General features: G+C 37.9%; 1 protein-coding gene across 1 annotated transcript in view; it reads right to left on the bottom strand.

Annotated features, from left to right (window-relative positions):
- Positions 1–206: 206 nt before the first annotated feature.
- Positions 207–27873, bottom strand: part of lamb2l (laminin, beta 2-like) — a 48829-nt gene continuing 21162 nt past the window's right edge. The window contains exons 3-35 of the mRNA XM_079803088.1: positions 21889–22058; positions 19641–19776; positions 18973–19046; positions 18648–18836; positions 18475–18538; positions 17248–17450; positions 17007–17127; positions 16735–16923; positions 16465–16644; positions 15124–15236; positions 14938–15017; positions 14532–14688; positions 12292–12426; positions 12039–12200; positions 11418–11539; positions 10144–10264; positions 9815–10007; positions 9512–9655; positions 9093–9324; positions 8065–8228; positions 7763–7987; positions 7440–7654; positions 5733–5829; positions 5283–5655; positions 4825–5009; positions 4055–4302; positions 3737–3952; positions 3514–3658; positions 2436–2643; positions 2196–2337; positions 1783–1959; positions 1531–1690; positions 207–1313 (exon numbers count right to left, since the gene is read on the bottom strand). Of these exons, the coding sequence (XP_079659214.1) occupies positions 1177–1313; positions 1531–1690; positions 1783–1959; positions 2196–2337; positions 2436–2643; positions 3514–3658; positions 3737–3952; positions 4055–4302; positions 4825–5009; positions 5283–5655; positions 5733–5829; positions 7440–7654; positions 7763–7987; positions 8065–8228; positions 9093–9324; positions 9512–9655; positions 9815–10007; positions 10144–10264; positions 11418–11539; positions 12039–12200; positions 12292–12426; positions 14532–14688; positions 14938–15017; positions 15124–15236; positions 16465–16644; positions 16735–16923; positions 17007–17127; positions 17248–17450; positions 18475–18538; positions 18648–18836; positions 18973–19046; positions 19641–19776; positions 21889–22058 (5477 nt within the window). The 3' untranslated portion in view covers positions 207–1176. The remainder of the gene's footprint in view (positions 1314–1530; positions 1691–1782; positions 1960–2195; positions 2338–2435; positions 2644–3513; positions 3659–3736; positions 3953–4054; positions 4303–4824; positions 5010–5282; positions 5656–5732; positions 5830–7439; positions 7655–7762; positions 7988–8064; positions 8229–9092; positions 9325–9511; positions 9656–9814; positions 10008–10143; positions 10265–11417; positions 11540–12038; positions 12201–12291; positions 12427–14531; positions 14689–14937; positions 15018–15123; positions 15237–16464; positions 16645–16734; positions 16924–17006; positions 17128–17247; positions 17451–18474; positions 18539–18647; positions 18837–18972; positions 19047–19640; positions 19777–21888; positions 22059–27873) is intronic.

The following is a 27873-nucleotide window of genomic DNA, read 5'->3' as shown; positions in this document are numbered from 1 at the left end:
AGCAAGAATTGACAAAAATGTAAAATGTGTACCTTGAATGCAATGTAAGTCGCTTTGGATAAAAGCGTCTGCCAAATGCATAAATGTAAATGTAAATTTCCCATTTGCATAAGCTTATGCAGCATCTCGTTCCGCTTTATCAGGGAACAGGGTTACAGTCAAGTAACCCCAAGTGTTTCTTCATATAAATAAAACAAAACAACTTTTAAATTCCATATCAAAGGTTTAATGTGTTCATATACGTTTTATACAGAATATAAAAAATATGATATGGTGTTAGGCACCACCACCGTTCAAAAGTTTGGAGTAGGTAAGATTTTTTAATAATGTTTTTGAAAGAAGACATCCTCTCCTTAGCTTCATTTGTTTGATCCAAAAATACAGAAAACAATATAATATAAAATTATTTTAATATCAATTTAAAAGAACCGTTTTCTTTTTTTAATATATGTTATCCATTACTGAAAAGAGACATTTCTTATTATAATAAATGCTGAAATAAATGCTTAATATTTTTGTGGAAACAATTTAAAAACAATTCAAAAGAACAGCATTTATTTGAAATATAAATATTTTGTAATAATTATCAATTTCTTTACTGTCACTTTTGATCAGTTTATTGCACGCTTGATGAATAAAAGTATTAATTGCTTTAAAAAAAAAATTACTGACCCCAAACTTTTGAACAATACTAGGTTACACCGTTTATTTAAAACAGTGGTTCTCAAACTCTGGTCTGATTTGATTGGCTTATTTTTTTTTTTTAAAGAAAGGAAAAGAAGAAAAGAAAAAGACTGACGGTTCTGTTTCACTGTATGTTTCAACTTAGCAAGCCAACAGTCAGCTAGATTTAACAAAATAAGAACAAAACAGCAGTTTAGAAAAAAATAGGGATTGGCGACTCAAGGACATCGAACGAGACGTGGCATATTAGGTGATCCTCAATTTGTTTTACTGCCCTCCCGCACCTGAAAAAGTTTGAGAACCACTGATTCCGTAGGATGACAGTAAGATGTAGTGCTTCATTCTGAAGCTTGTCATCAATGTCATAAACTTGCTGATTCGTATCGAAATAGCAATTTGCATTGTAATGGAACAATATGTGAATTACACAGAGGGTGATTGAGAAGATCTATTGATTTCTGATCTCAGGATTTTGTCGTTTATTTACAGTTCCTACTGACAGTTGTTGTAGCCCATGACTTTTAATCGGATATCTTCTCTGATGTCTGTAACATTTTTCTCCAGATCTGCCAGTTCATCCCGCTGCTGCTGCATTTTCAGCTCGTTCTTGTTCAACTTTCTCTCCAATTCTTCAGAGGAGGGAAACAGAAAAATGAGAAGATGAGAAAAGAGCCACGTACAGACTAATATTGTCAATTAACTCAAAATTGAGTTTAATAGCAAAATGACAGCATAAATAACACATACTGTAAATGCTTAATGATAACGGCTCATAGGTTCATTTCAGCTGCCAAAATATTTTCAGTGCTTTAATTTAGTAAATGTTTAATGCAGTCTCACACATACTTTTGAGGGTATCCATGCCCATGGTGGCCTTCTTCAGCAGTTCCTCTGCTTCTTTCTTCATCTCCATGGCTCTCTGGTTAACGTTACCCTCTCCCGTTCCTCCCACTGAGTCTACTTTCTCTTTCAGTTCCTTATACAGGTTCTCAGCATTTGTCAGTTCCTGTTAAACACAAATATGCACATACAAATAACATTAATGGTAATGCCAGAAGCACTCAAATATCAAATACAGCCAGATGTTCACACACAGACCTCTTGAAGTCCAGCAGCCTCTTTCGTTGCATTGTCCGACTGAGCTTTGGCTTCTTTTGCCATCTCCCTGTTCTGCTCCGTTTTATTCTTCAATAAATCCACTCCATGCGACAAATTGGTCAATCGCATCATCACATCCATGAGGCTGCTGTCTAAATGTAATAGTTTGTCGTCAACCTGTTCAAGAGAGGGACACAAAAGGAGATTAGATCAGATCATACATTGTTCAAAAGTTTGGGGTCAATAAGATTTTATTTTTTTAAGGACACATTCAATTGATCAAAAGCAACTTTAAAGACTTTTTTTTTTAAGGAAGAAGAAAACATTTTTCTTGAGCAGTAAAACAGCACATTAGAAACATTTCTGAATGATCATGTGACTGATATATAAATGGAGCAACATATCAGGTTTACCGTGGTAGTGATGTTCTGGGCATTCTTGAGGTTTTCCAGGGCTTTGGTCATTTCCTCCTCAGCTTTATTAATAGCACTTTGAGAGGTTTCAAGTGCTTCTTTAGTTTTATTGATATTATTGCTCACTCCTTCAGCTTGTGACCTACACACACACACACACACACACACACACACACACACACACTATAATTGACTGTATACAGATATCTGTGTAAAAAAGAACAACATTCTCTCACTTACTTTGCGTCTTGAGCTCTTTTAAGCAGATCATTGACCTTGGCCAGTTGCTCTGAGGTGGTGTTGATCAGCCCCTCCACGTTGGTGAGGTTGTCGATGTTTTCTTTGATTTGCCTGACTATGTTGACCATTACGGTCCTGTTGACTGGCAAGGAGATCGCCAAAACCTGCTGGGCCACTTTTTCAATGCTTTCTGGATCTGCTCCCTCCTCTGAATATAACATGAGTTTTATTATTAAAAAGGCTTTTTATCATAATTAAACATGTTAAAATGACAGTTCATGCAAAAATAGAAATGTATTCACCCTCATGTTATTTAAAATTTCAATGTTTTTCTCCTTCGGTAGAACACAAAATTTTGCAGTATGGCCAAGCTATTCCGCTCCATACACCAAAAGTAGATAGCGCCAGACTGAGACTCTTTCTTTTTCTTTTTAAAGAAATACATTTACATTAATAATACATTTATTAAGCAAGGATGCATTACATTTGTCAAGAATGTAAAATAAATACTGTTCTTTTGAACTTTCTATTCATATATGAAAAAACTGTATTACGATTTCCACAAAAGTATTAAGCAGCACAACTGTTTTCAATCATTGCTATGAATAAGAAATGTTTCTTGAGCATCAAATCAGCATATTAAAATTTTTTTTTTTTTTAAAGATCATGTGACTCAAAACTGGAGTAATGATGCTGAATATGCTGAAATTCAGCTTTGCCATCAAAGGGAAAAAAATATTAGAATAGAATTAAGGTATTTTTTAAATTGTAATAATTTTGTATTCTATTTTTGATCAAATAAATGCAGCCTTGGTGAGCATAAGACTAACACTAACATTACAAAAATCTTACAGACTGCAAACTTTTGAGGTATAGTAGTATACATTTATTGTACTTTTATGAAGTTTTTTTGACATTCTGCAAAATATATCCTTTAACCTTCCAGAAAATTATATATATATAAACATCTGAATTTCAAACAACATGAGGATGAGTAAATGCTAATTTTTACCCCTTTAATGCCATTGCATTTCACGACACAACAACAATAACACAACCTAATCACACAATCACTGACCATTCAAAAAATCTCTAATCTTCTGAATGAAGTCTTTGAGTATCTTGTTGGAGTTCTCAAAGAGATCTTTCTTGCTCTGGGCTTTATCGAGAGTGTCCTTCGCTTGAGTCTTCACAGTCTGGGTGAGTGTAGCGATGTCTCGAAGCTGAGATATAAGCAGAGATTATTTCAGGCTTTTTTCTCAGCACACACACTGCACATGCTCAAACAGACACCCGTTTACCTTTTTAGCCATGGTTTGTAACTCCTCGCTGGCAGTGGTAATTTTCTTATGAACATCATCAGCGTGTCCAAGGGCCGTCACTGAGGCACCAACGGTTCCATTACATCCTTTCCCTCCACATTTCAGCGCACTGTCATGGTCCCGGCAACCAGCTCCTCCACAAGGGCTATCTGGACAGCTATTATTTGCACTAGCATTGCCATGGCCACCACATACCTTAAGGCATAACAGAAACAAGGATGTGTCACTGATCTAGCTAACAGTTCTCTGCTGCTCCCTTTCAGGTCTTAAGCCCAAAGTTTTGCCCAAAGTATCTACCTTGTTGCTGAGATGATGGACCTTTCTTTCTATCTCGTGAGCTTTTTCCTTCAGTTCAGACAAAGACTTATTGTTGGCAGCAACTGTACGCAGGAAGCTGTCCTTCCTCTCTTTCAGCAGGGCTTCGGTACGGTTACGTGTTTCTTGAGACTGTTCTACAGGACTTTGGGGTCCGTATACGGAGGCATTACAGCGCTGCTCTGAATTCAATGAACTCTGGTAGAACTTGCGCACATTTTCAAATTGCTCTGTAAAAGAAAAATGACAAAAAGACATCAGCATGGGTTAAATGTTTTTAATAAAATGATGGTGAATGAAAAGGTGGCCTGGTCACGAGCAGGCCCTGGTGTAATCTATGTAATCTTTTTCTGGGCAAAATCTATGGGAAGGACTTAAACATTGTGAACAGGCTTTTGCAAGCCGTTTTACTACCCTAATATGACAGTGAAAGAGGATATTTATTTAAAAAAATGAAAGTTTTTATTGATTTCATTTCTATAAATTGGATGGAGAAAAGTATATGTTATACAGTATATCGGAATGGAGTCAGAATGAATGAGAGTTTACTAAAATAATATCCAAATAGCTATTTGGCTATTGGTTAATATTATCCAAGTGACATCAACAGAAAAAAGTAATTTTTTAAAGTTATATTGCGGAAAAGACTACGAAGCCAAATAATGCATTCTTTGGAATGAAATTATTGTCATTGGTCAGTTTTGATTTCATGTGTTTATTCCCATTATACTTGCTAAGAAATACTAATTTACCTAACAATCCAGCAGTGAGGTAGTTCTCCAGCCCTTTGTGCAATTGGTGAAGCGTATTGTTCAAGTCTTTCAGTTCTTTCTCCAGTGCAGTTAGGTTTTGTTTCAGAGCATTGTCAAGGTCTGCCGTCACATTCAGCTCCCGAATCACACCCATCAGACGTCCATCAGTCAAAGCTATCTCTGCTCTGAAATTATTTAAAATGGAGAAGATTTTCAATTATCCTTAGTTACATACAAAATAACACTCACCATGTGGCAAATGTGACTATGATTATGAAATAATACAGCTTTTGCAACATAATGTATGGTTTAAATTGAATTGCACGTATGATAATGTAACCCTTGCTAATGTAAGTGACACAAACAAATCTGATGATTCAAAAATGTTTGTCCCTGTGTGCAAGTCTTAATAAAGTGTGATGACATTTACAGTGCTGCCCACTGTGTGCAGGCGTTACCTCAAATCATCAATAGCCTGGCTGATTAAGTTATAGGTTCCCTCTTGGTCTCCATCTTTGATTAGATCTTGAACCTGTGCTAGTTTCTTCTCCATTTCACGGATGCGGCTGTCACTGACTCCGGGCATCTCACCCTTCTCCAGAATCATGGCAATGACATCCTTGATGTGGGTCAGATCTCGGTTGACCTGGCACACGGCATCATCCCATAGCTGGAAGCAGGGATGGCAGGGAACGCACTTGGGGAAGTGTCCAGTATAGCCACGGGCGCACTCGTTGCAGCGACGTCCTGAAGCTCCCTCCTTACACTCACATATCCCTGTTATGCGGTCACACTGCTCCGTCTCGGATCCCAGAGGGTGGCAGTTACAATCTGATCAGAGGGAGATAAAGCACTAATGATCTGACACAGATAAGAAAAGGAGTTAGATGTATATCTGCAGTACTCACGTTCACACTGCACTCTGGGATCACCCCAGTGGAACGGCTCACATTCATTGCACTGCCGTCCTCCAAAACCTGTCTGGCAATGACACTGGCCAGTGAACTACAGTTATGAAGAGAGATGGAAGAAAAGAAAGAGGGAGTAGAAAAGAGGAGAGATTAATAGTACATCTGGCCATTGTAACTAATTGTAATTATTAAAAATAATAAAAACACATTTCAATTTTAAGAAAGCTAAGATAATTATCATATTTAAATTAAATGTATGATTTAATTTATATCATAATTTATATTTTGATATAATTTAATCATATTTTAAGTCTAAAATTTCTACTGTTTAACGTAGTTCATTGATATTGCACCCACTTTGAAATTTTATTTTACATTTCATTTTATATTTTAAAATTAAATAAATCTTTAATTTTGCAAGATAAACTATCATTTAATAGTTTGGTGTCTCTTTTTTATTGTACATTTATTGTATTGTACATTCTGATATGATGATTTGATGCTCAAGAAACATTTCTAATTATTACCAGTGTTGAAAACAGTTGTGTTGCTTAATATTTTTGTGGAAGTTAACATTTTTTGTAACACAATAAAAGTCTTTACTGTCACTTTTGACCAATTTAAAGCTGCTCTATGTAACTTTTCTGTCCTCTAGAGGTCGCCTATTCAAAACGAAGGCGTAGTTTGGTGACGCCAAGTTTGAGCGCAGAATCTTAGGACATGTGGTCTCCACCTCACAGCCGGTGCAAAAGAATCGGGATAGGACTCAGGCAGAAATCATGTTCATGGATGTGATTATTAACGTTAATGTAGTATGAAGCAGAAGCAGGAGTGATTGTTAATAAGAAGAGCGCAACACAAGCCTCGCGAGCAGCGGGACCTTTATTATGGCATAGTCATCGGCACCATTTCCGCTGTTCCGGCCATGAGTGTGAGGTAACGCAGCTCTCTTTATCATATTAGATACATCTGAGTGTGTTGAAAATTATGTTATGACGTTACTCTGTGCGTTCGCTCGGCGGCTGCAATGACACTTGTTCACACTGCAGTGAGAGTTAAGCGTTTCTGCAGAATAAAACCGGAATCGACAGGCGACTCCCTCACACGTCCCGGTTCCTTGGTTAAAATAGCAATCTTCTCATGATTTACAAATATTTGGGAACATTTGGGATATTGTAAGTACTCAACTGAACAAAATATATAACACTGGCCTAGTGGTTTTTGGATATTTTACTGAAAAAAATGTACATAGTGCACCTTTAATGCATCCTTAATGAACAAAAAATGCTTAATTTCTTAAAAATATCTTGGTAGTGTACAGTATATTGTAAATTTAATAGAAAGTTAATAATATATTAATAATTAGGTTTAGCCTTAGTAGAATGATAATATAGAACTAAATAAATACTTCTTGCATACATTAACAACAATTGTTGATGTTTTTATCATTTTAAGCTTATTTTAACACTTTTTTCATCACACACCAGCTTTTTTATTTCATCACATTTGGGTGTCCTTGGCAATGTATAGTAACATCTTTTCATGTTATATTGTACATTGATTTATGTTTGTTTATTGTTGTAAGGTTATCCTGCCATTTCACCCTTGTCTCTTTCAAAAAATGAAGGAGACAAACCTTGATAAAATAAAGGTTTAATAAGAAAGATGAATATGAAGAAAGATGCTGTATTGCACAGGTCATACCATATTGCAATGGGTGCTGAGGGCATTTGGCCGGACGCATCCACAGGGCTCACATCCATAGTCCGAGCCGAAGTTCCAGTGGTTGGGGACGCACTGGTCACAGTTGTGGCCGATGATGTTTGGTTTGCAGGGGCAATCTCCAGTCTGCTTATTACATTGACATACTCCATCAGTACAGTAGCCCTGTAAAGTGCCAGCCGTTACACAAGTACAGCCTGCAGGATGAGACAGAGTGCAGAATTAGATTTAAATGCAGGAATTAATTCACAGACTATTTTTAAAATAAAAAAGGCTGTTTTAAAGTTTAATGTCACTGTACTTACACCTACAGTCCTGGGCAAGAGCGTTTCCATAATAACCTAATTTACACTCAGAGCAAGAGTGGCCGTCAGTGTTATACAGGCACTTGAGGCATTGGCCGGTTCGCGGGTCACATGACTCTGGATCCTGGGGGTCAATGTTCCTGTTGCACTGGCACGGCCTGCATGTCCCCTCAGGCTGCTCTGGATCACCATAGTAACCAGGAGCGCAACGATCACAGCGAGGACCTGTGACAGGACAATGTCAGTTAACCTACTAAATGAGAATCACTTGAGAAACTATTGATTTACTGACTATATTTTACCTGCAAATCCTTCACTACACTGGCAGAGGATCTGGTTAGAGCCATAGTCTGCGTGACAGGAAGCTCCGTTGGAGTGTCCACTGTCAGGGTGTCCTGGACACGGACAGGGGCGACAGTGCTCACCAGAACCCAATACTGGGTTACCATAGAACCCGTTTACACACCTAAAGAAATGACAAAATAATCCATATAATTGCTGTAGAGAACATTTTATTAATTTTATTTATAAAAGCTAATTTTTTTACAGGGGCAGCCTGGTGTTAAGTGTTTTTTAGTATCATACCATACTTTATTATTTATTAAAAATAATGTTTTATACAGCTTAAAAAAAAGAAAAGAAAAAAAAAGCTACAAATATTTTTGGTTTTGATATTTTTACAGTACTGTTCAAACGTTTATGGTCAGTACGTTTTTTTATGTTTTTGAAAGTCTCTTATGCTCACAAAGGGTTAATCAAAAATACAGTAAAATTTTTACTATTGTGATATATTATTACACTTTAAAATAACTATTTTCTATTCTAATATATTTTAAAATATAATTTATTTCAGTGAAGGCAAAGATTATTTTTTTGAATCATTACTCCAGTCTTCAGTGCCACATGATCCTTCAGAAATAATTCTAATATGCTGATTTGATGCTCAAGAAACATTTCTTATTATTATCAGGGTTGAAAACAGTTGTGCTGCTTAATATTTTTCTGGAAACCAAGGTAAGTATATATTTTTTAAGATTCTTTGATGAATAATGAACTGCCTTTATTTGAAACAGAAATCTTTTGTACCATTACAAATGCCTTTACTGTCACTTTTGATCAAGTTATTGCATTCTTGCTTGATAAAGGCATTAAGCTACCGTTCAAAAGTTTGGGGTCAGTATCTATAAAGCTGTTGTACTTGATATATAGTTTGTAACTGCCTCATCCTCCTTTGCAAAGCATGCATTACATTTGGACTTAAAACAGTGTCACAAATGTATTTATCACATTGATTTGGTCTCACTGATGTAATCTGTGTACTGTTTCTCACCTCTCACACAGCTGTCCAGCAGTGTAGTCTCTGCACTCATAGCAGGCACCTGTTTCAGGGTCACAGATCTCTGCATGGCCGTTACATTGGCACTGCCTACAGTTGGGGAATCCCCACTGACCTGGTTGGCATTCTGAGCACTGGCGGCCCATTGCCCCATGCTGACACGGACATTGACCCGTCACAGGGTCACACTGATGCCCTACAGAGCCCTGAGAGTGGCAGTCACATTCTGTTGCAGAGAGAGAAAGAGAAGTGCGAGACAAATGAGTCAAGTTCAATTTCATTTCATTTTAATCTTAAAATACAATATAAAGTGTACATCAAAGTTTGCCCTATCAAAAAATGTTAATATAAAAAATATTTTTACATTAAAAATGTATATTAATTTAGGTCTGACAATAAAAAAAGTCTCTCACCAGTGCAGCCATAGGGCCCAAATCCATACGTCCCCGGTGCACACTGATCACATTGATGGCCAATAACATTGGATTTACAGTGGCATTGACCTCCGACTTTGTCACACTCTGCACTCAGTGAACCCTGAGGGTCACACTGACATGCTGCAGAAAGATCACTTTTTAGGAAGCCATTCATAAGAATCTAAACAACAGTATGAGATTTATCTGAAGGAAAAAGGAATGGATGTGTTATAATGCGACTTGTTTTGACAAGGCACTGAGGAGGGACGTTTATCCTCTGACCCCATTACAGTGACTCACCCAGGGCTCCATTGTGCATGATAGCAGAGATGCTGCAGATGAGCGTCGTGCACAGCTCAGCCAGCGCAGGCATCGGCAGGGTCATGAAGGAATCCAAACACATATACACCTCCATCTCCTGCCGTCTACGCTCATCTGGGGCGTTGTCGCCCTGGAAACCAGGAAGCTCCTCATACCTGGGTATCAGCACAAGCTGTAAGGAGAGAGGAAATGCTCAGAATAAGACTTTTCACCCACCAGCAGGGGGCAGAGATTGTTTCATCTGCGCCACATGCATTCCTTGTTTCAAGCATTAAATAACGTGTATAAATTAAAAAGAGGATCCTTACTGAGTCTATCAGGACGAAGGCGGTGAGATGTCGGTGAGACACACCATGGCGCTGGAAACGGATGGACACCACATACCGGTTGTTTGGCTCAAAGCAGAAGGGCCTTGGCATTTCAATGTACCTGTCAAAAGTGATATGCCATCACTAATAATATTCGCATTAATGCAGATTTCTACAAGACATTTAAACATTAAATTACCAAGACAGTCTAAGCATATACAATGGTGTCCAAAAAAATCAGATGGGATCCAATGAAAATGTCTAATTTAAGCTTGTGAATAAAGTTTTCGTTTTTAAAGTAAATAAACACAGTAATATTGTGAAATATTATAACAATTAAAAATTTGAATATATTTTAAAATGTAATTTATTCCGAAGCTAAATTTTCAGCATCATTACTCCAGTCTTCAGTGTCACATGATCCTTCAGAAATCATTCTAATATGCTGATTTGATGCTCAAGAAACATTCATTATTATTAATAAAAATAAAAATAAATCTTTTATAACAATATAAATGTATTTCATTTAAAAAAAATGTATGCATACTTGCTAAATAAAGTATTTCGTAAAAAATATCACAGAAATATGCATGTACTATAGATGTGATTATTATTTATATTGACAAATTATTAGTACCAGCTTTGGCTCTGACCCTGACAGTTAGTACATACAGCTGCTTCCTTTCCCTACGTTAACAACATTCATTAAAATCGCTTTCAAGCACCAGACAGCCACCCTTATTTAGTTACCCACCGCAGCACTACCAACCTGATAATGTCTGTGAAGTCTTATCTCCTGCTTGGGGTTCATTTCCCCATGGAAAGACTTAGACCAGTAATTTATCCAGATTGAACTTCCTGAACTCACCTGACATCTCTCCTTCCTTTTTCTTGTTTCTCTCACTTTCTCCCAATATCTTTTTTTTATTCTTTCAGTGTTTGCTCAAGAGGATATGCAGCTTTTTACAGAGTCTAATTTGCTCCTGCATTCCCTGAGCCTTGGGACGGGGCCAGAAATCAGATTAGAGTCAGATTACAATGGCACCCAAAAACTCGAAAATGATCAAAACAACTGCCATGGAACTAGGATTCCCATGAAATGAGGGTGGTGCTATACAAGGTTTAAAATAGTACTTTGTACAGCATGCATAGTTTTGCAAGTGTACTGTTATGTATTAATTGCTTTCAAATAAATATGAATGTGTACTTGCATCCAAAAACAAAGCATTCACGATCTGTCAGGTAACACACAGACATAAACACAATGATATTACCTTATGTGGTGGGGCATTGTGACTGTGTACATCTGCTCTGTGGGCAGCAAGTTTCCACAGCGGAGACTCGTGGGTAAATTCAGGGATGTCACGCTCACTACTGCCTCCCAGTCCTCTGTGGACTATATGACAATATGGTTATTAACATCATTCATTATAAACCAAATATCAGATATTAGATATTTATGAAGGGATAGTCCAGCCAAAAAAGAAAATTCATTGGTCATCATCGATTCCCATCGACTTTCATTGTATGGACAAGAAAGATAATGGGAGTAACTGTTTAGTTACCAACATTCTTCAAAATATCTTCTTTTACATTCCATAGAAGAAAGAAATTCATACAAGTTTGGAACTACATGAGGGTGAGTAAATGATGACAGAATATTCGTTTTTGAGTAATTATTAAAAGACAATGAACCCGATTAAACTGCTTTCTGTGTTTCTGGAACATTGTAGCTGGATTCTAGTTGGTCTAAACTGGTGCAAGATGGTCAATGTGTAAAGATGTATGACCAGCTGGTTGTTTGTTTGTTTTTTTGGCTGGTTAAAGACAATCTACCAGCTAGTAATCAGCTACTATGTTCCGAAACAATCTATCAAGTGTTTCAGACCACAAACCTCTGGCTCGTATCGGATCATGATGTTATATTCCATGGCGTAAGGGATGTTGCTGATGGTGAACTCTAGGCCAGCACCATCTTTAACTCGAGCGAAGCCCATCCCGGTCCACGTGAGCATCTGACCCGGCTGTCTCTCTCTGTGCACTATGCTCACACTGGGCTGAAAACAGACACAGATTAATATTAAATCAGATACAGCAGTGTAAGGTATATAGCAATGAGGAGGTGGAGTTATCTGAAGGGAAACTCACAGTTTGTTGCAACTGTCGGATACGTCTCAGTGCTGCCCTCTGCTGCTGGGCAATGTGACGGTGACGGCGGTGTCTTCTCAGCTGATTGTTGAGATGCTGCACACAGTCGGTCTCAGCCTGAGGTCTTGGGATGCCCTAAATAACAAGCGCACATATTGTGCTCACCTTAATATTCAAGATATAACATTTATTTATACTAGATATCACCATACTCTCATACTAATTAATCATCTAGTATGCATTATGTATATTATAGTTCCAATATGCATTATACTGTGTACACAATAATATAATAGCATTATAGTATATAACCAGAGCATACTGCATGGGATATTATATCCCACAATGCAATGTCCTCAACTTAACCTTCCATTTTGAAAGTTATGATTGCACAACAATTTACACCAAATATGATTTTTAACATCTTTTGACTTATTACTTAATTAGACATCCTAAAGTTGACATTTTTATATATATAAAAAAAAATGATTAAAAATGTCATAATGCAAGACACTAACTGAAGTAGTAACTGAAGTAAACATACGTACTGAGGTCATGTGACAATAAGGATACTACTGTTATACAGTACAGTGTACTTTAAGTTCAAGTAGTATACAGTATACATTCAAAAGTTTGGGGTCAGTATGATTTTTTTTAAAGAAATTACAACTTCTATTCAGCAAGAAAACATTCAATTGATCAAAAGTGACAGAGAACATTTATAATGTTAAGAAATAAACTTTTGAATAATAATGCACACTATATGGTATGTAATAAAAATGTCTTTCCAAGCACAAATGCAAAAGCAGAGCCCAACCTGACACTCTGTCTGAAAGAAAGTGAGGTGGCAGGCAGTGAAAGTATAAACTGTAAATGATGATGGTGGAGAGAGTGAGAGACTGTGTGAACCAGACAGTGCTGCTGTGGGTTTATATGTGTGGTGGGCATTAATAACTCGCTCTGACGGGCTGGCATCTCTTCTGCTCTCTGATCTTATTCTGGGTCACTTCAGATGTGGACCTGTGAGCATTCTGCAGTTTGCGTTTGTTTGTGTATGCTATAATGTGCCTGGACAACCAGCGCTGCCTGTCTGAGTTCCTGCGGAGGGAACGGTGCCACTCCAAACCATCCTGGAAAAACCTCACTAAATTATGATAGATTAATGCTTAAAGCTACACTGTGTGATATTTTCCCCCATCTAGTGGTGAAAAGGTATATGACCATCCAGTGAATATTAGTTTCTGTTCCTCTCAATTCCGATTTCGTTTTAACTCCTACGGTGGCCGATTTAGTCCAAGATTAACATGGCTTCCAGTTCGACCTCGTCCACATTCGACACGGTGCCATCGAGTGTTAAAACGCGAAAGGCGAAGCTTGAATTTACGGGTATGTCCCTCTTTGGCAAATGTACTTTCAAGATGGAGGGGCAACATGGCGACCCGCATTCGAACCCCTCACCCGTATGTATTTTCAATGGCATATTATAAACTTACGAGAATACTTTATTACTTGAAAGAAGTAAATATACATTAATGAGCAAATATATTTTTGAAAGAACTAAGTGTTTTTAGCTAAGAATAAACTAAAAAAGTTACACAGTGTAGCTTTAAAAAAATTGCCAATGACAAAAGAAAATTTTATATAAAATAAAAGTTATATATATATATATATGTATTTTTTTTCAAGATTTATTTTAACTGGGAAATCAGAAGACAAACTAGAAGACAACATATTTATTTAAGTGGGAAAAAAATTTGTTATCCAAAGTTATCACCGAACCCAGTGTGACTCGGAAGATATGATGGCAACAGATAGGCATGCTGCTCTGAGTATTTTGTGTCACAACAGAGCATTGGAAGTGAAGATACCTGAGGGTTCAACTCACATGAATTTAAACTGACAAAAGAGACGGTTTTACATTTAGCATATTACATCAACATTTAGTTATGTTAGGGGCTGAAAGATTCAACTAAACCCAAAAATCACTGAATTCTTCACAGACATACACATATTACACTTTCTAGATCTACATGCATGATCCTGTTTCAATGGCCCATGATACCAGCATCACCCCCAAGAGAAGAACAGACACCTATTCATAACAACAGGAAGATGTATAGCAGTACCTGTATAATATGACATGAACTTTAGGAGTTTAGACTGCCAAAAGGAAAAACAATACAAAGTTAAAATGCCAATATTAGGCGCTGATATATGATCTGCAGTTGAGCAATACTCACAGGAAGAGAGGGATCATCGGGGGAGTGACCTACAGCTCCCTCTGCTTCATATTTGTAATAATCCAGAGAAGCACAGAAAAACGCAGGCTGCACTTCGGAACACTGCCGACCAATCAGATGAGGCCGACAGTCACACTGACCGTTGTCCATCATGCATCTGAAGGTGAAAGGGAAAAGAGTTGAGGCACAATTGTCATACAGTAGATATCTTCAAAACAAGGGCCACTTGCAGTTCGACACTTCCATTTAATTCAATTATTCAGTACCTATCCTCATCAAACCCCAGAACAATGTAGGACTTTAATCTTGGTATGTCAAAACTACACCCAGATACCAGACACTTCCTTATTGCTAAATGAGGGCAAATACACTCATTTAAACGCAATAACTGACATCAGTGACTCACCTGCTGCTGGTTGCTCCACCAAAATCACAGTCACAGGGTCTGCAACCTGCCAGATCATGACTGAGCCCCCAGTGTTCAGGCTGTACACAAAAAATACAGGCATCTTCTTAAGGTTGAATTTAAAAAAAGGAATGTGATGGTTATTGGTTATTATTAAGGAGAGAGAGAGAGAGAGAGAGCATGTACCAGGCACTGGTTGCAGTAGCGGCCAGTTACATATCTTTTGCAGGAGCAGTCCCCACTGATCTGATCACACGGGGCCCCCAGCATGGTGATGCCACGGGGGTCACAGTTACATGCTGCCAACGACATACACATACATGGAACATATAAATGTCACATACACATAAAATATTTTCACACTTAAAGGTTGGGTAGGCAATGTTTTTCATAAACACTTTTTGTTATACTACTATTTGAAACTCTCTTCACATCCTGATAGCTATCAAAAATAGAAGTGGTCTAACTATATATTTTTTAAATTACATATATCTTCTGTGGAAGTCTTAGGGCCAAATTTTTTTTCGTCCTACCTCCCTGTCAACCTCTGTATTTCCATACCTCAGCGCACACATCAGCGCGTTCCATAAGGCTATGCAGAGTTGAAAACTTCCTTCTGAACCAAAACAAAAGCTTATGCTGCATTCACGCCATAACTACATAACTAATTAAGAGATGGCAACCGGTGACATTCTACTCAAAACGATTCATGGCCTCAGACTTGGATTTATGTGTTTAGATGGTAACGCTATCAACGCCAAAATTAATCTGCAGCAGGTGATACAAGTCAGCACTCTTTAAGTTGTTTACGTTCATTATTATTGTGATGTTACGTGCTTTGAGACATGAGGTGATTTAACACTGTCTCTCGTGACACTTTGCAGAATCTGCTCTAGCTGTGCATGATCATGTTTTGAAGGAGGCGTGGCTTTGAAGAGCGCTCTGAAGAGAGGGTGGGATCTTATGTTTTCAAAGCTAGCTTGCTATTGCTAGCCTCTCTGAAATTGCCTAACCTAACTTTAAGCACACAAAATGTATGAATGTCTTTAAATTAAACCAAGTAGAATTTATTTTTAAGAAATATAGCACAAACATATATAAAAAACACAGTTTGTTTTAAAACATATAGCTCAAAGTGACAGTAAAGACATTTAAAATGTTACAAAACATTTCAAAACTTTCTATTCAAAGAATATTGAAAAAGAGTATCATGGTTTACACAAAAATATTGAGCAGCACAACAGTTTCCAACTGTGATAATAATAAGGAATGTTTCTTGAGCAGAAAATCAGCTTATTAGAATGATTTCTGAAGGAGCATGTGATACTGTAATAGCTGCATAAGCAACTTCTTTCAGAAACATTACAAAAATCTTACCAACCCCTAACTTTTGAACAGTAGTGTATATGGTTTAAAATTTGGACATATGTTAGTTGAATATGTTCATAGCTAATATGATGAACTACACCTGTGTGAACTTGAGGAAAACGGATTACAAACATTAACTAAACACACGCAAACACTTACGCTGGCATCCCAGTGGGTTGTCAATACTGAGTCCATAGTGTCCCTCTTTGCAGTAGTCGCAACGCTGACCCCTGACGTTCTGCTTACAGCGACACTGACCGCCAATCATACCCAGATCCAGATCCGTATGACTGTCACAAACTCCTCCTTCTACAGAGCCCACGGGGTCACAGTCACAGGCTGTACACACAGGAAACAATATGAACAACAGGTAGGAGAAAACATGCACCAAAAAGAACAATTCTCAGCAGATTATCATGAACAACTTACGGACACATGCAGCCGGGTCTCTGATGTCTCTAGATGGATCCTGAAAGTAAAAATGTTTACAGGTCTCACAGTTGCGGCCCATGGTGTTGTGGAGACAGTTATCACACACGCCTCCACTGACGTTCCCCGTAGCCAGATACACCGCCATGTCAAAATGACACTGGTTGGAGTGACCATTACAGTTGCATTCTGGGAAAAAGTCACATATTAAGAATTTTTGTATTAGGATAAGTAGATTTTCAGTTTAACTTCTACATGCGTGTGTATCCTACCCCTGCAGGTATGTGCGTTATCAGTCTCGGCGGGCCTCCAGGGTGCATCATGGTAGAAATCTCTGCAGCGCTCACAGTTTAATCCTACAGTGTTGTGCTTACACACACAACGTCCATGAATCTGCCCGATCAAAAGGATAGGGTATATTAAATGGTGTGCTTGATTCACAATCCATCAATATAAGAATACTAAATGTTTTATTTGAAATCGAAACTACAAATCAATCTGACTGATACCCACCATGCCTGAATCCCTGTTGGTCACTCCAGGTACTGGTGCGCACTCTGACGCGTGACCATAGCAGAAGCAGCTCCCACGCACAACCAGCTCATACAGCGCATAGTAATATTTCTGCAGCACGTCAGGACGGCGGTCAAGCAAGTTATCGCCCAGAGTGTGCAGTTTAGTGAAGTTTATCCGTAAGTTAGTGATCCGCAACAAATCTGAGGGGAGATTGTGCAGCTGCTTTACTTGCAGTACAGTGAACAGGGTCCAAACTGAACACTCGCTAGAGTCAATGTGAGTTATTTACTTACTAAAGCCAATTTTACTCTCACGTTAACCATTAATAATACCATAGCAATAAAGACAAATAGATATTTTAAGCAATAGATAATGTACATCCAGGCAGTTTTTAATAACAAAATAAAACTCGAAAGGGGGATCAGGACGAAGCGGAGGTTTCTTGTATCACCCCGAAGGGGTTTATTTTTCAAAATCAACTAACTGGATGTACATTCGGCTTATTACACGGCTACTTGTCAAATTAATCTACTGAACAAAATTATAAACGCAACACTTTTGTTTTTGCCCCCATTTTTCATGAGCTGAACTCAAAGATCTAAGACTTTTTTATGTACACAAAAGGTCTATTTCTCTCAAATATTGTTCACAAAGCTGTCTAAATCTGTGTTAGTGAGCACTTCTCCTTTGCCGAGATAATCCACCTCACAGGTGTGGCATATCAAGATGCTTATTAGACAGCATGATTATTGCACAAGTGTGCCTTAGGCTGGCCACAATAAAAGGCCACACTAAAATGTGCAGTTTTATCACACAGCACAATGCCACAGATGTTGCAAGTTTTATAAGTTAAAAACTGATTTGAGAAGAAACCTTTATTAAAATCTTACCTGTTTGTTATCTTATAATCCATTACAGAGTACAAAACAATCATTCTAGCAACAAGACAAACACTTTTACCATAGGCCTATTATTAATACTGAAGTCCTCCGGTTTTATTTTAAAGTAAATACAGTATAGTCAAGATGGTGTTTGACCAGCTGTGTTTGAATGAATTCCCAGATGGGCAGCCATTGTAAAGTGTTGATATTTGCAACGGTCATTATCAGGGAATAGCTGACCTCAGAATGTCTGGACTGACAAGTATTTCAGAGAGCCGTGTAATAAAAAGTAATCCACAAAACAGTTACATGTCAAAACATGGTTATACTGTACTGCACTAACCCTGAATGTCAAGACCGTATGGGTCTTTGACATGGATCGCAGGATCCAGCACTTTGTAGATGACCTAAAATAAAAATAATACAAATCACATAGTGTGAACACTGCATCCAAAAGTAACAATAAAACACAGACTGAATCACATCCATATTCAAACACCATCAGCTCCCACTCACCTCTCCCTCAGTGGACGGTTCAATGTCAGAGTAGCGCTCCTCACAGATGACCTCATCAATAAACCGCAGAGAGTGGGCAGGAACCCTGGGGAAAGTCTTGGTGCAGTTGTAGGCGAAGTAGCGATATGGCCTCCATGTACGGCCAAAATCAGAAGAACGCTCAATCATCATAGCAGCAGGCCTAAACGTCTGTGGAGACGCAAACAGAAGGTTAAAGTGTAAAATGAGGATGGCTGTTTTCCCTTTTATTAATATATATTTTTACTGAATTGAATTGCTGATGTAAAAATTGATACTTGAGGTGATATCCATTATATACACACACCTTAAACTTCATGATGAGATGAGTAAAGTGGAACTCTGCCTCAAGATTCAGTCGAATACTGACATTCTCCTCTCCTGCACACAAATGAACAAAAGAAAAGCAGTCATAATCTACAAGAATTCAATTGAACTCGTACAGTAAAAGCTTATTGACATGAATTTCATAACTTTTAGGTAGTAGAATTACTTTGTATGTCATTCATTATCTCCACAAACCTGAGACCACTAGTGAAAACATTTCCATTGTGTTTTTTTTTTTAAAGTATACACTAACTAACATAAATGCATAAATAATATTTAATTTGAATAATATTTTACCACAGCTAAAACTACACATTATTATTATTATCATGTATTAAATTAATGAAAGTAAAAAACAACAGAAAAAGAAACAACAAAAACAACATTTGTTCCATTTTTAAATTGTATATACAATACACATTAAATAACAATTAATTTGAATAATAATAATTTCAACAACAATATTGTTATCATCATGTATTGAATTAGAAAAATTAAAATAGAGGCAAATAAATCAATAAATATTTTTTTCTTTCCAAAACTTAAAACTTAACTTTAAAAAGTAAAGCTTTACTCAACTTAAAGTAAAACTACTTAATAAAAATGTGGACTCAGGCTTTTGGTCTAAAAAAACACATTCCCACACACCATTTACAGACTGCCACCAGGTGAGTTCTCCTCTACTGTCTCTCTGATAGATGACGTTCTCCACCCTGTGGCTGTTTCTGTGATAATTGGCATTGTATGGCTCCTGAGAGTAACATATAAAGCACTTATCTGAATCCTGTCGAGAGACATAGAGAAAGACAGAGTGAGAACAAAAACAATGCACATTTTTTTGCAATATCAGCGCAGTCTGACAGGAGCTTCGTTACTTAATTTGTAACGACTTAAACCTGCATGGTTGGTGGCTCATGTAGCTGCCAAGACATACAAAAAAATCCTGAGCAAAATGTTCCCTCGGAATGGGAGGCAAGTTCCATGCCAACCTGGAAGTGGAGGAAGAGAGGGGAACGGGCCTCCTGGATTCAGGTCAGAACATGAGAGTTAGCGTGGATGAACGCCAGAGCACTTTGTCTAAGCTGAGTTGTTGTCATGGGCACCAAAACCTCCAGCAATGGCCTGGCTAAAACGAGTGAGACACGTGCATTTCTTCAGCACCCTTTAAAAGGTCACAGCAATGAACAGGAGAACCTCAGTCTCCATTTCAGATCTTCACAAGCTCTGCAGGAGACGGATATCAGCACTTCTACAATATTGTGCTTACCACACACTAGACACATGCTTACTGGGGTAGTTTTGAGTGTGAGCTGCCAACAATAGGATTAACAGTGATCAACCAGATTATGAACTACAGGAATGCTATGCTGGGGCCCTGAAAAAACACATTGTTAGCATGACTTAGCTCTGTGGATTCACACAGTTTAAGTGTATGGACTGAAATAAGGTTAATAGAGATAAAGTATGACACTTTCTGATAATGTCCGGGTTAAATAGTTTTTCTGTTTTTGTTTTTTTTAAACATACTTTTTGATGCAAGAAAATTATTGATATATATGATAATTATACTGGATTTGTATTGAATTTAATTAAAATGTGGCATTGAAAGGTAATTTATTGTGAGGAGTGGTTTACAAATAATTCTCAGCTGAACTGAAAATGCATCTCATTATGCCAAGTTTATACATGCAACATTATCTATCTATCTATCTATCTATCTATCCCATCCATCCATCCATCCATCCATCCATCCATCCATCCATCCATCCATCCATCCATCCATCCATCCATCCATCCATCCATCCATCCATCCATCCATCCATCCATCCATCCATCCATCCATCCATATATATTGTATAATTCATGGATCAAGTATCACAATTACTACTGTGATTTTTAAATAACAACAGAGCAGTCAATTAAAGCTAGCATTTCTATTTTACAGTCGTGATGGATAAATTACAACACAAACGGAAACGTAGAGAACTCTGCAGACACCCTACAGACAAATAAACTGACAGAGCGCTGACAGGTAACACCTGCGCTGAGGACAAAAAGGGTGTAACTCTTGGTCTAGGATGTGCGGTGCCTCCAGGCAGTTAAACATTTTCTGTCAATTTGATGCACCCAAAACACTTTAATGAGGAGTGAAATACATAGAACGTAAAAGAACACAGAACATTTTAAATAGACATTAAACAGTCAATGAAAATACATTTTATGAGGGCAGGAAAGTGCTTTATAGACACCTAAAGGAAAAGGGAGGAGTAGTGTTTCAGGATAAAAGAGGGAAAGCAAACAGAGACAGACATAAGAAATGAATACAAGATCTTATAAATCACACACATATCAAACAGAAAAGCCTTAGGCTGCAGATTTTACTGCTGTAAAAGAGGTGTGGCATAGTGAGCAATACACGTGCAATAGTCCAATGTGTGCAACATTCTGTAATCTAACGAGTGTGCGAGAGTGTGTGTGTGTGTGGGTATGGTTTGCCTAGCTTTTGAGGATCAAATGTCCCTATGGATAGTAAAAAATGAAATCACCAACATTGTGGTGACTATACAATGAGGGAATTGATGACAATTTTTGGGTGAACTATCCAAGTAGACAAATCCTTGTCATAACAGAAAAACTGTATGTTTAGCCAAACTCAATAACAATGATATAGACAAGTGATGAATGGTAAGTTTTTCCATGTGTGTACATTTACCTTAAAAAATAAACCTTCTAAAGGGGCCCCAAGCACATCTATCTTCATATGACAAATCATTTCCGTCAACACAAACTGCAGGGCAAGGCCATACATGCAGGAGCATGGTGTACACAACATGAGATCATGTTTTTGAGTCTATATGAAAGAGAAAGAATGGTTCAGAAATAATGTTGGGTTTACCTGCAAATGACTGACAATGCAGTACAGCTCATTGCCATCCATGCCGCAGGTGGAGGTGGCGGTCAGATTAATAGCGCGGCCAATCAGAAGGTTCCCTGTTGCTGGGTAACAGCTCCCTTCCATGCAGCCATGTGGGGCTGAGGGGAGCTCCTGAGCCACCACTGGAAGAACTGGAGAAGACACAGACAGGCAGTGGAGATCATTAACTTAACAGTGTATTCCGTTTCACACGCTCCCTGAACATTATTCAGTGCTTCCTACACACTGAGTAGGGGATATCTGTACAACTTCACTTTTTTATTTTATTTTGTTATTCTGAAAGCCCAGCATCAATAATAGTAATCAAAAATAGCCAGCACAATTGAGAAGAATGGGGTTTTAGGTATGAGGACACAATATACTCTATAATAATATACTAATATACACAAAATATATAAACAATATACTAATAATATGCATATTACTACTACTAATAATAAATTCAATGAAACGATGAACGAATAAACTAACGAACAAACAAATGAATGAATGAATAAATCTGTTGATATGTGTAATATGAAAACATATTTGAACGTCTGCATCTCATGTTTTAAACTTGAAGTGGTGCACAATGACTTGTGGGAAAATGTCCTGTGAAATTATTTTTTGATATACATATTCCCCATGCTGTTTGCAGAGGTTTATGGACATATTCACATATATACTTCCTACGATTACAAATTTCACTTAAGATGACCAAATATCCTATGTAGTCCACAATCGAGTGAATAAAATGTACCTATTCTATTTCTAAGGAATGCGTAAATGCAACTGATCCACATTAAGATAATGTAAAATAACCTATGCATTAGTTTTCTTTCCAAAACACCACACAACAGCCAATGATTGGATATTATCATGGCATACAACCAGCACGGCTTCTGTTTGATGACCTCATGCGGCTCATGGTCCCACCCAGGCGGCAGTATCAAAGACTGAGGGTTTAGTTTCTCATTGAGTGAGGAACATAACTGGCTTTGTTCCACATGGTTACCTCTGCAAAGGGCTCAAAATGCACCGTGTTTGCCTTTCAAAATCCACAGTTCATTACAGGGTTATCTGACATTGTCAAATCCAGATGTGTGGGAGGTCTTACATGGATTTTGAACATTCACTTCCAACGTTGTGGTACTATCATTATAGAAGACTAGCACATAGCCGCGCCCTCAAACCAGAATACTGCAGAGATCTAGGATTTTGCAGTTGGAGAATGGCAATAACCACGCAACCATACATCTCAATGTGTATGACCTCTTTATCATTGAGAGGCCAGTGTCCTGGAAAGCCAGTGTCCTGGTCAATTTCTGGGCCCCTCTGCACTTCCATTTTTCACACATCACTGAATCGGAATAATAATGCCATCAACTCAACACAGAATATTGAGAGAATGAGTGAGAGTAAAGGAAACAACAAGAGTGGACACAGTGAAAGCAGATGGAGCGGACGTCAGATAGTCTATGTGTGATGGGAAAAAATGACATAAATATATTTCTGATGCTGATTTTAAAACATAACGTGATGCAGCCAGAAAATACTGCAAGAGGGATGTATTATATTAAATTAGAGTTTATCAGTATCAGACAATAATATTTAATTGTGCATGTTTATTTCCTTTATTTTTTATATTTATAGTAAATTCTTTAAAAACGCTGATCATTTAATAACACTGTGATAATGTTGTGATGCCTAAATTTACTTGTAGCATTAAAAATGATCGTTTTTAGACAAAACAGGGTAGAATTTTAATATTCATGTATCAGTTCTCTGACATAACATGAAAATAATTATTAGCTTAATAGTTTCAAAACAGTTTCACAGAAAATCATGATGTTAGTGATTATAATATTTTAATATCTTCATGTCTTATAGTTGGATTTACAACCCCAAATCAGAAAAAGTTGGGACAGTATGGAAAACGCAAAAAAAAAGAAAAAGAAGTGATTTCTAAATTTACTTTGACTTGTATTTCATTGCAGACAATATGAACACAAAATATTTCATGTTTTGTCTGGTCAACTTCATGTCATTTGTAAATATGCATCCTTTCCTGTCATTCAGACCTGCAACACATTTCAAAAAAAGTTGGGACAGGAGCAATTTAGGGCTAGTAATGAGGTAAAATGGTTAAATAATGATGTGATTTGAAACAGGTGATGTCAACAGGTGATTGTAATTATGATTTGGTACAAAAGCAGCATCCAAGAAAGGTCTAATCCTTTAGGAGCAAAGATGGGCCGAGGATCGCCAGTCTGTCAACAAATACAAGAGAAAATTATTGAAAAGTTTAAAAACAATGTTCCTCAAAGAAAGATAGGAAGAGATTTGGATATTTCACATTCAACAGTGCATAACATAATTAAAAGATTCAAGGAATCTGGAAGAATTTCAGTGCGTAAAGGACAAGGGCGCAAGCCTAAGCTGAACAACCGTGATCGCCGATCCCTCAGGCGGCACTGCATCAAGAATCGTCATTCATCTATAAGCGATATCACCACATGGGCTCAGGACTACTTTGGCAAACCTTTGTCAAGTACCACAATACGTAGTTACATCCACAAATGCCAGTTAAAACTGTACTGTGCCAAAAGGAAGCCCTATGTTAACAGTGTCCAGAAGCGCCGTCGACTTCTCTGGGCTCGGAGGCATCTGGGATGGACCATCACACAGTGGAAACGTGTACTGTGGTCAGATGAATCAGTATTTCAGGTATTTTTTGGGAGGAATGGACGCCGTGTGCTCCGGACCAAAGAAGAAAAGGATCATCCAGACTGTTACCAGCAACAAGTCCAAATGCCAGGGTCTGTCATGGTATGGGGTTGTGTCAGTGCCCTTGGCAAAGGTATCTTGCACTTCTGTGAAGGCACCATTAATGCTGAAAAGTACATTTCAAGATTTTGGAGCATAATATGCTGCCTTCAAGAAGACATATTTTCCAGGGACGTCCATGCATATTTCAACAAGACAATGCAAAACCACATTCTGCACACATTACAAAGTCCTGGCTGCAGAGGAAGAGGGTACGGGTACTTGACTGGCCTGCCTGCAGTCCCGACCTGTCTCCAATAGAGAATGTGTTGCGCATTTTGAAGCGCAAAATGCGACAACGAAGACCCCGTACTGTTGCCCACCTTAAGACTTGTTTGCAAGAAGAATGGGACAACATTACACCTGAAACACTTTATAACTTGGTGTCTTCAGTCCCTAAACGTCTTTTAAGTGTTGTGAAAAGGAATGGCAACATTACAAAGTGGTAAATGCTTTACTGTCCCAACTTTTTTTTAAATGTGTTGCAGGTCTGAATGACAGGAAAGGATGCATATTTACAAATGACATGAAGTTGACCAGACAAAACATGAAATATATTTTATTCATTTTGTCTGCAATGAAATACAAGTCAAAGTAAATTTAGAAATCACTTCTTTTTCTTTTTTTTTATTTGCGTTTTCCATACTGTCCCAACTTTTTCTGATTTGGGGTTGTAGATGATTAGAGCTGGGTGATAATATGGTTTATACATTATATTGCCAAAAGTATTGGGACACCCCTCCAAATCATTGACTTCAGGTGTTCCAATCACTTCCATGGACAAAGGTGTATAAAATCAAGCACGTAGGCATGCAGACGCTTCTACTAACATTTGTGAAAGAATGGGTCGCTCTCATGAGCTCTGTGAAATCAAGCATGGTACCATGATAGGTTGCCACCTGTGCAATAAGTCCATTCGTGACATTTCCTCACTATTAAATATTCCACGGTCAACTGTTAGTGGTATTATAACAAAGTGGAAGCAATTGGGAACAACAGTAACTCAGCCACAAAGTCAATGTCAAGTAAAATCGCCAACTTTCTGCAGAGTCAATAGCTACAGATCTCCAAACTTCATGTGGCCTTCGGATTAGCTCAATAACAATGCGTAGAGAGCTTCATGGAATGGGTTTCCATGGCCGAGCAGCTACATCCAAGCCCTTAAATCACCAAGTGCAACGCAAAGCGTTAGATGCAGTGGTGTAAAGCAGACCACCACTGGACTCTATAGCAGTGGAGACATGTTCTCGGGAGTGACGAATCACACTTCTCTGTCTGGCAATCCGATGGACGAGTCTGGGTTTGGCGGTTGCCCGGAGAATGGTACTTGCCTGACTGCATTGTGCCACGTGTAAAGTTTGGTGGAGGGGGGATTATGGTGTGGGGTTGTTTTCAGGGGTTGGGCTTGGCCCCTTAGTTCCAGTGAAAGGAACTCTTAATGCTTCAGCATACCAAGACATTCATTTTGTGACATTGTGGCCCCCTCCTGTTTCAACATGACTGCGCACCAGTGCACAAAGCAAGGTCCATAAAGACATGGATGAGCAAGTATGGTGTGGAGGAACTTGACTGGCCTGACCTTAACCCGATAGGACACCTTTGGGGTGAATTAGAGCGGACACTGCGAGCCAGGCCTTCTCGTCCAACATCAGTGCCTGACCTCACAAATGCGCTTCTAGTAGAATGGTCAAACATTCCCATAAACACAATCCTAAACCTTGTGGAAAGCCTTCCCAGAAGAGATGAAGCTGTTATAAGCTTCAAAGGGTGGGCCAACTCCATATTAAACCCTACGAATTATGAATGGGATGTCATTAAAGTTCATGTGCATGTAAAGGCAGGCGTCCCAAAACTTTTGCCAATATAGTGTATTTTGCAATGATGTAAACAATCAAGCAGTTGAGATTTGCTATATACATATCCCTTTACGTGAGTATAAAATATGCATCCAATATTTTGTTTATATAGTAAGTCATTCAATTACTCAACACTGTTCTTTGCACAAGAGTGCAGATAAGCCTATAAAGTTCATAACAATATTGAAACCCAAAAAATGAAAACAAGTGCCATGAATTCCATTTGATTGCATCAAGGTGCTCAAGTGTATCTGGTGTGTGAGGGCACTGAAAGGTTTTCTGGTTAACTCACATACTGTAAAAGCCACATAATGAAGGAATAAAGGTAGTGATCTTTGGAATGTGGGTCCACATACATCAAACAGTCATGCTTTACCTGTACACCGAACATATGAAACCCACCGGGCCTCAATCAGCACTAATCGGCTTATAATATTTTAATAAGTTATTTAAAATATTATATAAATATAAAAAAATTAAACAGTTTTACAAAATAAAATTTATTTTTACAAAGGTATATATTTCTCAATGGATTGTTTACCTCTATGTGTGTGTGTTTGTGTGTGTGTCTTTGTGTACGGTTTATGTTTGCAAGTGTGAGAGGTGGGGATTCCCGTGAAAATTTTTTTTGCAAATATCTTTCATTCACATTCTCGCTAGTTTTCTAAGTAGACAGGGGATATTTCAAAGGCAATCTGTTGAGAGTTCAGCTTGCTAATTACAGGACGGATGTCTGAAGAACTTTCATAAGCACAGAGTGCGGATCTGGTCTTTACAGGCCACACACACAAGAAAATGCTAATTCTCCAAAAAGAGTTTTTTGCCTTATAAGACCTGTGCTGCATCCATCATAACAATTCCCTGAGGTAAAGGATGCATTTAACACTTTTTCTACATGACTTCTCATGTTCAGACTAGCAAGGGTGAAAACGTGATCATGAGAGTGTGTGTTTGGGGAGCTGAAGGGTAGGCAAGAATAGGTTTCGACTTTGTTTTGGTATAGTCAGTTATTGAGTCTCCACACATTCTTTTCTTTTCTTCAAAGTGTCAAAACAAATGTGAAAAAGACTAATAGAGTAAGAGAGCGAAAGAGGCGTCACCAATAGAAAAATGAAAGAAAATATGTACAAGAACTAGATTATTCCATCCATTCAAGTCTTTCAAGACAACACTGGAACCCCTAATGTTCAAAATAATTAATTGGTTTGAGTAGTCAACTCAAATTAAACAAATTAGTTCAAACAAACAAATTTTTATGAGTATTTAGAACTTTATTATTCTTTTG

Source organism: Gobio gobio (genome assembly GCF_949357685.1).
Source record: "Gobio gobio genome assembly, chromosome: 21".
Classification (NCBI taxonomy): domain Eukaryota; kingdom Metazoa; phylum Chordata; class Actinopteri; order Cypriniformes; family Gobionidae; genus Gobio; species Gobio gobio.
This window is presented reverse-complemented; position numbering and strand designations above follow the sequence as displayed.